Raw genomic sequence first — 13,215 nt, forward strand, 5'->3', positions numbered from 1 at the left:
TGATCATTCATTGATATCTAGATGAAACACATTTTTATATTGAAGACTGAGATTGGTGGTTAGAAGAAAAAACCACAGGTATAACTGTTCTAAGGCTGTATAGCTCATAATCCACAGCAAAGAAGGGTAGTGATTCAAATAAATGGGAAGTCAAAGGTAATGCCAAATTGAGGTTTATAAAATGCAAATCCCAGTAGAATGTAAACTCCACAGAGGGCAGGGATTATTGACTGGTTTTGTCTTTGTATCCCCAGGGTCTAATACAGAGCACTGAACAAATGTGTGTTAAATAGAACTGAATTAATGCAAAGTCTCCAAAGGTGAGGTAATGCTGTACAACCACAGTCAAACAAGATTAGGGTGAAAGAAAATGGCTTGATCCTTTTAAATATTAAATATTAAGCACTATGTCAGAGAGGAAGGACAACTAACATCCAAATAGTCTTTTAAATAATCTTTTAACTCACTGTAGGTTATATTCCTGGAAAAGAAGATTAAGGCTAAAAAAATAAAATGAACCTTTCATAATGTGCCAAAAGGCATGGTATTCTGATCTCCCTATTATAATCCAAGAACCTAATCTCCAATTTCCTATATGTACTGCATTTTTGTTTTGATCAGAACTACAATGTTATTGATATAGGAAAACTCTTGTGTGGGAACTTGTTCTGCTCATGTAAATCAGTAATTGTAAGGCAACTTTTATATGTCAGAAGTGAAACTTGAACTCAGATCATTCTGATGATTACTCACTGTATCTAGACTTCTGTTTTATGAAAATGGCAATGTTTTCTGCATTTTGTTGATATTCTTCTTTCTGTAATGAATGCCTTACATATCTTCTTTCATTCCACAAACATTTATTATATGGCTACTATGCGTAGACTATCTTGCCACTGGATTCAAATAGTTCTAGAGGAGAAAGTAAGGCTGGTGACTTTGAAGGGCATTCTCACACTTAAATCCAATTCATTTGCATGTTATGGCATCACCTCCCAGATGTCCTGGTCTTCTTCAAAAACAAAGGACAGACAACAAGAACACTAACAACTGGGCTAGCCAAAAAGGAGGATCAAATGGTCCTGGGTCTTATTCATTCAATAAATATCTAAGTGCCTACTAAATACCAGATAAAGAGAAGAACAAAGCAGTTCCTAATTTCAAGGAACTTACCTACTATTGGGGGTGAGGTTGTAGGAGAAAACACTAAGGCCTAAATTCAAGTAATGAGAATAAGACACAGAGATTTGTGATATAGTAATTCATGTATATGGGGAAATAAAATGTGACTTGAGCAGATTGGTAACCTAGATCCATACTCTATGATTAAATGAAAAATGCATTAGAGAAGCTGAAATCAAAGAGCTTCATGAGGACCAAGGGACAAAGTCAGAGGCAACAACTGACTATAAGATAGTAAGTTAGATATGAGTTGAAGATCTATCTTAGCTGTGCCACCTAGGCTGCCCTGTTGTTGTTTTTAAGGCAGAGAAATGGTACAGGATATATGCTCTTCTATTTAGCATTAGTCACTCCTTAAGAAGAAATAAAAGGTCTAACCAACTTTACTGTTGGCTTTGCTTTCTAAAAAGAGATATTATTGCTTGATGGCAATGTGGTAGGTAAAAACTTAATTCCATCATATAATATGGATTATTTACCACAAGAAATATAAAAAAGATTAACTGAAGCCATTTCTTAATTTCAAATCAAAATGAGAATTTTCCACAGTATTTTCACTAGTAAAGAAATAGGTGTAAAAAGAGGACATTTAGGAATTTTATTTAACATTGGAATGACCATTTTTAGTGGTCAAAAGAGCTGTGGGATAGCAAATTAATTTGTTAAGGAATACTGAAATCCTAAGAACTGAAGATGCACCCAACTTCATAAAAAAATGAGAAAAATTAATAAAAATCTATGAATTGCATTATATCTTGGATTATATAATCCTCATAACAAGAAAGTTAGAAAATCCACAGGAAAAAATGCAAAATTTGAAGAGAGTTTCTCCTTTGCTTTTTCTTCTAAAATATTTTATCTTTGATATGTCATTTCAGTGACTTGAAAGAGTAAACAATATTCAGATAGAAATTTCAGATGATATTTAATTGTAAGGTAATATCATGCCAATAATAAAAAAGTGAGAAAACAGGATACAATCACTTGGAGCAATTAGAAATCCAAGAAAGATATCATAAAGTAAACTAGTTTGGAAAAGTATTTTACAATCTACATTTAGAGAAATATGATCAGAAACATAAAATATTCACTAGGAGCAAGAGAGATTCCAAAAGATGATAGGGAATCATGAATTGCAGTGAAAATATGTCTATAATAAAATACTACAGCAATTAAACATGAATTAAATTAAAAAAAAAAACACACTGGTTAAAATGACTTTAAATTAGATAAGACTTTTATGTTATTCTATACCAAGATTCAGAAAATGAACTTCTTTTTTCCAGTCTAACTTTTCGGGTTTGTGAATTCTTTCATGTTGGACTTGTGCCAACCAAAAGGGGTTCCCACAATTCTCTGTCCTGCGCCAAAACTCCTCAAAAACATGGCTAATGTAGAAATGTTTAGCAAGATTTCATAAGTGTAATGAGTGTTATATTTCTTGTCATTTCAAGAATGGGAGAGGAATGGAGGGAGAAAGATTTTGGATTTGAAAATAACTTTTTTTTTAATTACCTAGTGATAACAATAATAGGAGAAACTAGATGATTAATTCAATTTTTAAAAAATTCTAATGGCCAACTTGATGCAAGAATTTTGGCAATCATTAAAGTTAAAGAAGAAAAGAATTGTAACAGGTGGAAATATAGAATGCGTTCATTCCAGACAATATTGATGGCTTTTGTGGAAATGCAATTAAGAAAAGGCATGATAAAACTGAATCAAATTATAAAAATAAGAGCCATTCCCCAGTTGATAAATAATCAAAGGACATGAACAGCTAATTTTCAGAAGAAGGAATCAAAACTATCTATAGTAATATGAAAAAATACTCTAAATCATTATTAATTAAAGAAATGCAAATTAAAACAATTCTGAGTTATCAACTCACATCTATCAAATTGGTTAACACAACAGAAAAACAAAAGGTCAAATGTTGGAGGGAATATGGAAAAATGGGACACTAAGATGCTGCTGGTTGAGTTGTGAACTGGTTCAACTATTCTGGAGTAATTTGAAACTATGACCAAAGGGCTTTGAAACCGTGATAACCATTGACTCAGAAATACCACTACTTAGTCTATAAAAAGCAAAGAAAAGAATATGGACTCTCACACATTTTATACTCTCTGTAGTTAAATTAAATCAAATTTTTCTATCTCTTCCTATAGGGTTTTGTGATGTTTTATGTGGATTTATTTTACGTGCCGTAGCTTTGCTAAAGTTGTTAATTATTTCAAGTAGTTTTTTTGGTGAATTTCCTAGGATTTTCTCACTATCCTATCACATTGTCTACAAACCCCAACATATGATAGATACATGCTTATATGATAAAAATAAGACAGATATGTTTTATAACATGCATAAGATATATATAATTTTGTAAATATTCATCCATTCCCCTTAGATTTTCAGTTTTATTGGCATATAATTGGGCAAAATAGCTCCTAATAGCTTTAATTTTATCTTCATATGTGTTACATTTATCCTTTTCATTTTTAAAACTGATAATTTGGTTTTCTTGTTTCTTTTTAAATCATATTAACCAATGGTTTCAAACCAGCACCTAGTTTTATTAGTTTCATTGTTTTGTGGTTTAACTTTAAATTTTATTAAACTCTCCTTTGATTTTCAGTATTTCTATTTCAGCATTTAATAGGGGATTCTTAATTTATTCATCTTCTAGTTTGTAAAACTGCATGTCCAATTCATTGATCCACTTCTTCTCTTTTATAATGCTACAAGTATTTAGAGATTTACATTTTCTCTTAATTACTACTTTGGCTGTAATCACAAATTTGTGATTTCTAGAGGTAGGATGGCTATGAAAAACTGAGAGTGACTGAGAAAGAGTTGGACAGGTAGGAGGAAAGCCAAAAGAATTATGTCAAAGAAGTCAGAAAGAAGAAGAGAGAACAAGGGATGCTCAGCAGTCTCAAAAGTTGCAGAAAGGTTAAGTAGAATGAAGATTAAGGACAGACCACTATCTTTGGTAATTAGGAGATTATGACTCAGGAAGAACAGTTTTAAAGGAAAGAGGAGAATTATTAGTGAAGAAACAACTGGGGTTAATAAGAAAGTTGACTTTATTCAGGAATGACTGTAAGAAAGACAGATTTGATCTTTTTACATGTCAATATTTACTAATAGGTGACATTTATAGTAGAGTCCTTTATAGCTACCCGACATGTTATGGACATAACAGGTAAACAGGTGTGAAATCAGAGACCCTCAGTCCAGTTCCCAACTCTATTACTTATTATGTGAGGAACTTTAGACAAGGATATTCCCCTTCTCAGATTTCAGGTTCTCCTCTTCTATAAAATGAGAGGGCTGAACCAGATAATCTCATTCCAAAACTTATAGGACATTGTGGAAGAACTAATATTTGAACCAAGTCTTCTGACTCCAAATCTAGTGTTCCTTTCAGTGTCCTTTCGTTAAACCACACTGTGATGCACAATTTCTGGTAATCCAAAATAACTTTTAAAGTGTTAAATTCTTTTCCAAAAAAACTATAATTATATTTAGGAACTGAGCCCACAATATTTACTTGGTTCTTCATGCCACTCCCTAAGTTCCTCTTACCTGAGGCTATTGAGATCCAGGTCATCAGTATCAAAATCCAAAAGGGGCTGGGGAGTGTCACTTGGACCATGAGATTGCAGCACAGAGGAACTTGATGATATAACTGTGGTTTGGCCGGAAGGGTGAATGGTTTTGAATTGGAACTGGGGACCCATCCACAGACGTCTATGGGGTCCAGTGTGAGTCACAATTTCAACCTGGAACAGAACAAGCCTAAGATAATTAAACTATATCCCTGCATATGCCTTTGCCACTCATCAAACCACCTCCCACTCTCTACTCTAAACCTATTTCCTCCAGGAGGCCTATCTTAGTCAAGTGGGAGTGCAAGAGGCACTGAACGATGATTCTGAGTATGGTTCAAAGAGGCATCCATACCACAACCCTTCTCTGACTTTCACATAAATAAATAGACATATAAATGATAATACCCCACTCCCCAAAAAAATATTAGAAAGGAGGAACTGCAGCCTGCCTTTTGTTCTCCTTAAGGGCTAAGTCTTTCCTACCTTCCATACAGTACTTACCACTTTGTGGGCATGCAATGAATCCTACACCTATCAATCCACAGATTAAAAGTAATTCCTTCCCTGAGGACCAAGCTCATGATAAACTTGAAGCTGTTCTTGAACTATCCAAGGAAAAGAAAAGATCTGAAATAATTCTTAATACTTGAAACCAGTATCAAAAACCATATCATCAAATGTTACTAGGCTTTTTCTACTGCTATCATGTCCCACCTCCCCAACCTTCAAGAGCTACTTTTTAAATAAGATTTAGCTGTATTTCAGAAAAATTGTTATGAACAATTTCTTTTTTAGATTTCACATGTTTAACCTTATATCTGACTGCTTGCTATCTTGAGGAGAGGGACAGTAAGGGAGGAAGGGAGAAAAATTTAGACCACCAAGTTTTACAAAAATGAATATTGAAAATTACGTTTACTTGTATAGGGAAAATAAAATAATGCTAAAGAAAAAAAGAAAAAAAATTCCTTAAAAAAGTACTCCAAAGTTTTTAAGACAGAGAGAGAGAAAAAAAGAGAGACTTCAATAACATGTACCTTTGCCTGTTGTCATTGTACTATAAAGACAGGAAATACCAATATGTTTCATGAATCATATACTTTAAATGAAAAAAGAAAAACACACGCTTAACACTTGTTGAAAGGCAGCAATTCATAGTGAAGAGAGCCACTCTTGGAATCTGGTCCTGCTTTTGTCATATACTAGCTATTTGACCTTGGACAGGTCACTTAACTACCTGGTCCATCCAAACCTCAAAGACTCTAAATTGCAGATGAGTTGTTGTTCTGCACCAGTAGAATGAGCTAACATGCAAACAATACAATATGAAACTGAAATTGGAGAATGAGAATAGAATTCCTCCCCAGCATCACAAAATCAAAACACTTGTTATTATCATGGGTGTTTAAAAAAAATTCAAAACATCAGAAAAAAAAAAACATTTTTTTTAAAAGACAAAATCAGAAAACAGATATATGGCATTCCAAGATTTCACAAACAGGATGCCTAGAACCCAAGTGAATTACATGGAGATCAGAGCTGAAGAGGCATGTCTTAATGTCCTGTAATTATTATATAAACTTCTAAGCACACCAAATGAGACTAATTTTCTGCATTTAATAAAATGGTAAAAAATGATGCACCACACTGCTGCCTTTAGTTTCTTTACTAAAGTTATGTTTCTATGTATAAAGTAATTCAAATCTTGGAAAAAGGTAATTGCAAAGAAGAGGGTAGTTCTAGGATTATGTGTTCTGAAGGGGAAAAAGAGAAGATTGCCTTGAAATATCCATATACCTATTGATCTTAAGATGCAACTCAGACTAGCTATAGAAATTTCAGATTCTAGCTGCTTATAGGCAGTGAGGTAAATTAGGGCACAGATACAGCATTCTGTACATTTGAAGCTGGAAACCGTCAGTGTCACAGAGCCAAGAGGTAAACAGATGCCTGTGCAATTTCACAGAGGCAATGGCCAGATGTTCCTATTCATTCTCCTGTTGTGTGCAGGACAAACATATTGTACAGACTTCACACTGACAGCACACATTACCCCCTGTTCTAATTGAAAAGTTGAAGTGAAGGGCAGCATTTTTTCACAGCATTCTGTAAGTGGGGACAACATTTTAAATTTAAAAGTCATCCAGACATTGTGGCCTTAACCCAAGGTGGTGATGGGTGAAAGTAGAACTTTGGCTATATTCCAGAAGAAAAACCCTTTGTCCCACCCTGTAATCCCTGGGACACAGGCATATCATTACCCAAGCAACTATCCATGCTTCCCCTATTCCCAAATTTCCCACCTTCTCCTGGATAAACTCCCTGATATGTCATCCATGTTCCCCAATGTGCCTCAGCACTGAGGACGCAGGTGGGAAGTGGGGAGGAGGGGGCCGCCGCTGGATTGGCAATCTGAGCCCACCTCCTAACTGCCCCATGGCAGACAAAATAGTGACATTTGTAATAAAACTTTAAAAACACACCAAGATCATTTGACTTCAAAGCTTCAAGTGATGAATACAACTTCATTTGTCCAGGGAAGAGGAATCAGATGGGATTGTGACTGCCCAGACTCATTGGCCTCTGGAAATGGGGAAGACAAGGGAGCTGCGCAAGACTGGGACCTTGTGAAGAGAAGGATGGTGCACTTGCAGCCCAAGCTGTAGGAAATTTGGTCCAACAGAATCAATCTCAAATAAATCTCGAATAATAGCTTCACTGTTTTCTTTTAAGGTCAACTCTGTCTCATTTACTTTAACCCTAATGAAAGGGCATTTTAAAAAGCCCATCTGAAATCCAAACTCCTCGGGGGATATAAATATTAGTTGTTTATAAGATATGCATATTTAAGCTCCATTGTGAGGAAACTATTGCAAACTACTAAATAATAGTGAGATAGCTTTAATTTGAGAGACATTCTGCTAATATATGAACATTTTAAATAGACTTAATGGAAGCTTCTGCTCTTGCTATCCCTTGAATCCTGTAAACAAAGCAAAGAGGATAATGGGTTTCCTTTTTCCCTTCCATTAACACCTCAGAGTTTATACTTCCTCTCCTGGGTTCCTACCTGGGAAAGCCATTCTTCATCCTCTTGTCCACTGTGGTCTGAGGCTAAACTGTCATAGGATTCATGACGTGTAATGGGTCCAGGACTTCCAGGAGGAACTACTATGTAAAAACAACAACAACAACAAAAAAAAAACACAAGTCATTTAGAACAAAAAGGGTTGGGGGGTGGGGGGGAACTTAGGTTTGGATTACCACAGCTCTGACTAAAATGATGCTCTTTAAGAAAAAGGATATAAAAGAACAAGTTCTCAAGGCACAAAAATCCTTGAAAGTTTAGTAGAATTTTTGTAAAGTCATCACTATTATTCAGATGATCATGCTACCTCTAGCATAAAACATTTACTTGTAAAAAACACAAATCCCCATGAATCGTGAAATGACTAAACAAATCATGACATATAAATGTGATGAAATATTACTAGACCATAACAAGGAAGCTTGAGAAGACAAATATGATGTCTAAATGTGAAGCAAGTTGAAGTAAGAAGAACCAAGAAAATAATGTATACAATGACCAGCATAGAAAGTAAATGTAAAGACCAAAAATAAAATTAAAAACAAACACTACATAATTAATATGATATAGTTTCATTGACAACAAGAAGGGAATATACATTCTTCTCCTCTTTGCAGATCATGAAAACTATGAGTCTGTAATATTGCACAAAACATGTTGCTTTAAGTGCTGGTTAGTTTTACTTAATTGCATTTTTCCCATTTTTATTATTCTTGATAAAAAGGTACAAGTCCTGGATGATGAAAAAAATAGATAAAAGTACATTTCCTTATTTTTGTGAATGTTTTGGGGGATAAAATATCTTTTTTTTCCTATTACCATAATTTCCTCTGTCTCTCTACAGTTTGTTTTTTAAAATCAATAATAATCATTAAAATTACCAAATGTTTGACTGACTTTTTTTTTAATTTAATAGCCTTTTATTTACAGGTTATATGCATGGGTAACTTTACAGCATTAACAATTGCTAAACCTCTTGTTCCAATTTTTCACCCCTTACCCCCCCACCCCCTCCCCTAGATGGCAGGATGACCAGTAGATGTTAAGTACATTAAAATATAAATTAGATACACAATAAGTATACATGACCAAAACGTTATTTTGCTGTACAAAAAGAATCAGACTCTGAAATATTGTACAATTAGCTTGTGAAGGAAATCAAAAATGCAGGTGGGCATAAATATAGGGATTGGGAATTCAATGTAATGGTTTTTAGGTTTGACTGACTTTAAGTATTCTTTTTATTTCCATTGCTTTATCTATTGAATATATGTCATTTTCTGGTTCTGCTCACTTTTCCTTTACTTTGGTTCAAATAAGTATTTTTATATTTCCTTGAATTCTTCAGATTAGTCACTTCTTCCATGAAATTGCATTACATTTTTATATCACAATTTGTTCATCTATTCCCCAGTAACAGGGCCTACTTTCTTTCCAGGTAAAGGCTTCTTTTTTGGGGGGGGGGGGGGGGGGGGGGGGGGGGAGGAAGAATACGAAAAAAGTGTCATGGTATCTATTTGGGTATACTTTGAGTCAGCCTAAAGGTTGTAAACAAAGACACACCAAAAAACCCAAATCACACTTCTTTTCACTGTTATCTTTAGGGATCTATCAAAGACAATGTCACTGTCTCAAATATGAATTTTGAACACCTTGCTCAAGATCCCTGGTATATCTGTTCAACTGAAGAGCTCCAGGAAGTATTAGTTATAAAGCTTCCATGTGTATAATAGCAGAATACAAGCCTGAGAGGGATGTATTTTTCAGGTTTCCAGAGAAGAATAGCCAACTCCTCCATCTTTTTTGCACAAATGAGTCCTTTTCCCTCTTTTATAATTTCTTTGGGATACAGGCTCAGTAGAGACACTAATGGATCAAAGTATGCACTAGGTGAAAGAGGAGATTCTTTGTCTTAATTGCTACCCAGCCTTAATCACTGAATGGGTGCAGTCTCAGTCAAACTAAAACTGTTGAAGACCTTAGGTCAAGGTCTCCCACAGCATCCAAAACCATCTATCTTGTCTTGATCTCTCTCTGGCCACTGGACCCAGAGGGGCTCCTGAAGGGAAAGTGAGGCAGGTGACCTTGCACATCTCTCCCTTTCTCATTTCAATCTAATTCACTTGCATGGCATCCCCTCCCTGATGTCATGGAACTCTTTGAGAATGAAGGATAGACAACAACACTAAGAGCCTAGCTAATGTGACACTGGTCTGCTCATTTAGGCTGGGCTTTTGAAATCAATGCCAGATGTGGAGAAGGCTGAAATCAACTTCCTCAGTCATTATGTGGATACAACAAATGGAGTGCAAAACTGGATTTGAGGACTAATTATTTCCTGCCTTTCTGGAGAGGTACTCATTTTATTCTGTCCTCTTCCAATGCTCTTCAGGTATACCCAACTTGCAGAAGCCCTGTTCCCTGTCAGGTTAGAATCTACTTGTGGCAGGCACAAATATTTTTCTGCAGGTCACATAACAAACACTCAGTGTTTGTACTGGCAGAAGAAAAGGGAGAAGGGAAATGTGGAGAAAAGAATACAGGACAGAAGCAAAAATGTAAAATATTCAATTCATTTGTAGTGAGAAGAATTAGAGTGCAGTAAAACTGTGGCAAAAACTCAAAAACCCAGTCCCACAAAATTTCCACAAAGTTAGTATTAGACATGCCTTTCACAATACACCTGAATCTGATTAAAATATAATTGGGAAATACTGAACAAAATAAATAAAAATACAAAATAACATAGATAATGTTGATCTGTAGTTTTCTAAGCCAAAATGTGGGTCCACTGGGATTAGTATGTATGATTTAGTGGCCTCCTGAAAAAATATTTATCTTGATTTGCTAAGAAAAATGAACCTGGACTTGGCCAAGACTGAATGGAGGTAATGTTGTCAGTTCCCATGTACCTACTTTAGCAAAAACCTGAGATGCACACCATTTTAAATAATGATCGAGAAATTCAATGAGAAATTACAACAGCTGACTCCATCTACCTCAGAGCTACACAAAAAAATCAATCAGAAGGCTATGGAAATGGCAAAGCCAGCACCAAAGAAGGCAAAAAAAAAAAAAAAAAAAAAAAAAGAAGCCCAGCTTTCCAGTGAAACCAACAATGAGTTGGGAATATTTGTAGCCTACAAGGCTTTATTTCTAGAGACATTAATTAAATTCAGAAGCCCTCTAAAAAAGCCCAAAGCAAGGCAGAAAGTCCCAGATTGGTGATAGTGGGAATCCCAAGGATCCAAATAATGTGGAAATACTGAGGGAGAGGCCAGGTATCCAGGGTTGATGAAGTACCTAAACTGTGTACTGAGAAGCAGGAGAGGACCCTGAAGATTTAGCATGCTGACTTTCAAAGATCCAGGGAGCTCTAATCCAAGAAATGGAGGTCAAAACAGAGAAAAATAAAACAATGATGAATATTCTCTAAAAGTATAACTTGGAACAAGTATAAAGCACAATTCAAGAAATAAAGCAGGAAAGAAGAGTAAACCAAAGAAAATCCTAATCAGTATTTTTTTAAAAAATCATTTTATATATATATAAATAATTCTCCTGAAAAAATTAATTTACCAAAACTATGAGCAGTGAGTTAAAACAAAACATGGATTTTCCACATGTATGTGTTTGACATGTAAAAGGCACTTTATAAATATTAGTGTTAACTATTGTTGACCAACAAAGAAGTAATGAAGCAGATTAAAAAAAAAAAAGAAATGAAAGCTCTAGAGAAAAAAAATATATATAAGAATGGCTTAGAAAATGAATGGGACAAACTGAGTGAACACCTCTCATAATGACCTATTACCTAATTGTGACTTGATACTTACAATGACAAAAACAGTTAAACCCTGCAGGTGTTTGATTATTTTAGATAAATTTACATTTCCCTCCTGTCTTCCCCTCATCCCCCAATCTTTTCATTAGCATGTAAGTATCTAATTCACTAATGTGTGTGTGTGTGTGTGTTATTGACTAGTAGTCTTTGTTTCTGGGGTAGATATTTAGTCTATAGGTAAATTGAAATTCCCCAGCCAATGGGAAAAAAGGTCAGAAGGAACATGGGGACTTTTGTTTTAGGGTCTATAGAATCTTATGTTTTGCAGTTTGTGCTCTGCACTCCTCTACTGACACCTTGTCTGTTGGGAGTTGGCCTTTCTTGAGACTTTGTAATACATCCTTTTCTTTTTCTTAAAGCTTTTTATTTTCAAAACATATGCGTGGATAATTTTCAACATTCACCTTGCAAAAAACTTTGTGTTTCAAAGTTTTCTCCCTTCCTCTCACCCGTTTCCCTAGACAGCAAGTAATCCAATGTAGGTTAAATATATGCAATTCTTCTGTACATATTTCCACAATTATTGTGTTGCACAAGAAAAATCAGATAAAAAAATTGAAAAAGAAACCAAAATGCAAGCAAACAACAGCAAAAAGAGTGAGAATGTCACGTTGTGATCCACACTCAACCCCCACAGTCCCTCTCTCTCTGGGTGTAGATGGCTCTCATCATCACAAAACCATTGGAATTGAATCACCTCATCACTAAAAAGAACCATGTCCATCAGAGTTGATCATCACATAATCTTATACAATGAACTCTGGTTCTACTCACTTCACTTATCATCAGGTCATGTTAAGTCTCTCTAGGCCTCTCTGGAATCCTCCTGCCGGTCGTTTCTTACAGAACAATAATATTCCATAACATTCATATACCATAATTTATTCAGCCATTCTCCAATTGATGGGCATCCACTCAGTTTCCAGTTTCTGGCCACTACAAAAAGGGCTGCCACGAACATTTTTGCAAATGGGGGTCCCTCTCCCTCCTTTAAGATTTCTTTAGGATATAAGCCCAGTAGTAACACTGCTGGGTCAAAGGGTATACACAGTTTGATAGAATTTTGGGCATAGTTCTCCAGATTGGTTGGATTGTTTCTCAATTCTACCAGCAATGTATTAGTATTCCAGTTTTCCTGCATCCCCTCCAACATTCGTCATTATCTTTTCCTATCATTTTAGCCAATCGGAGAGGTGTGGAGAAATATCTCAGTTGTCTTAATTTGCATTCTTTTTTTTCTTTTTACCTTGAGTGTCTCTGATTTTAATTTGGGTAAGAGTTACTAACACAGGAAAGAAAATAAACTTCAAGCACTCAATAGACTTCATGAAAATCAGAATACACAAAACAGAAAATAGGAAAAATTTTATAAAAACTAAAAAAGGGGGAGAAAATTTCAAGATATTAAATTGTGTCCCCTTTAATCTTGTGGGGAAGGGTAAAAAAGGAATCTTTGGGGGAAGGGTTTCCTGACTCTCAAAATCATG

The 13,215-nt window shown here is 35.1% G+C and overlaps 1 protein-coding gene across 14 annotated transcripts in view; it reads right to left on the minus strand.

The window, feature by feature from the left end:
- Window positions 1-13,215, minus strand: part of BCAS3 (BCAS3 microtubule associated cell migration factor) — a 794,545-nt gene that overhangs the window by 349,097 nt on the left and 432,233 nt on the right. For 12 of the 14 annotated variants that reach the window (XM_031968505.1, XM_023502116.2, XM_023502119.2 and 9 more), the window contains 2 exons: window positions 7,867-7,967; window positions 4,771-4,967 (listed from right to left, as the gene is read on the minus strand). In XM_031968505.1, the coding sequence (XP_031824365.1) occupies window positions 4,771-4,967; window positions 7,867-7,967 (298 nt within the window). Of the gene's footprint in view, window positions 1-4,770; window positions 4,968-5,297; window positions 5,402-7,866; window positions 7,968-13,215 lie in introns of those variants that run through there. The other 2 variants (XM_031968509.1, XM_023502118.2) reach the window with 2 other exon arrangements.

Source organism: Sarcophilus harrisii, chromosome 4 (assembly GCF_902635505.1).
Source record: "Sarcophilus harrisii chromosome 4, mSarHar1.11, whole genome shotgun sequence".
NCBI lineage: Eukaryota > Metazoa > Chordata > Mammalia > Dasyuromorphia > Dasyuridae > Sarcophilus > Sarcophilus harrisii.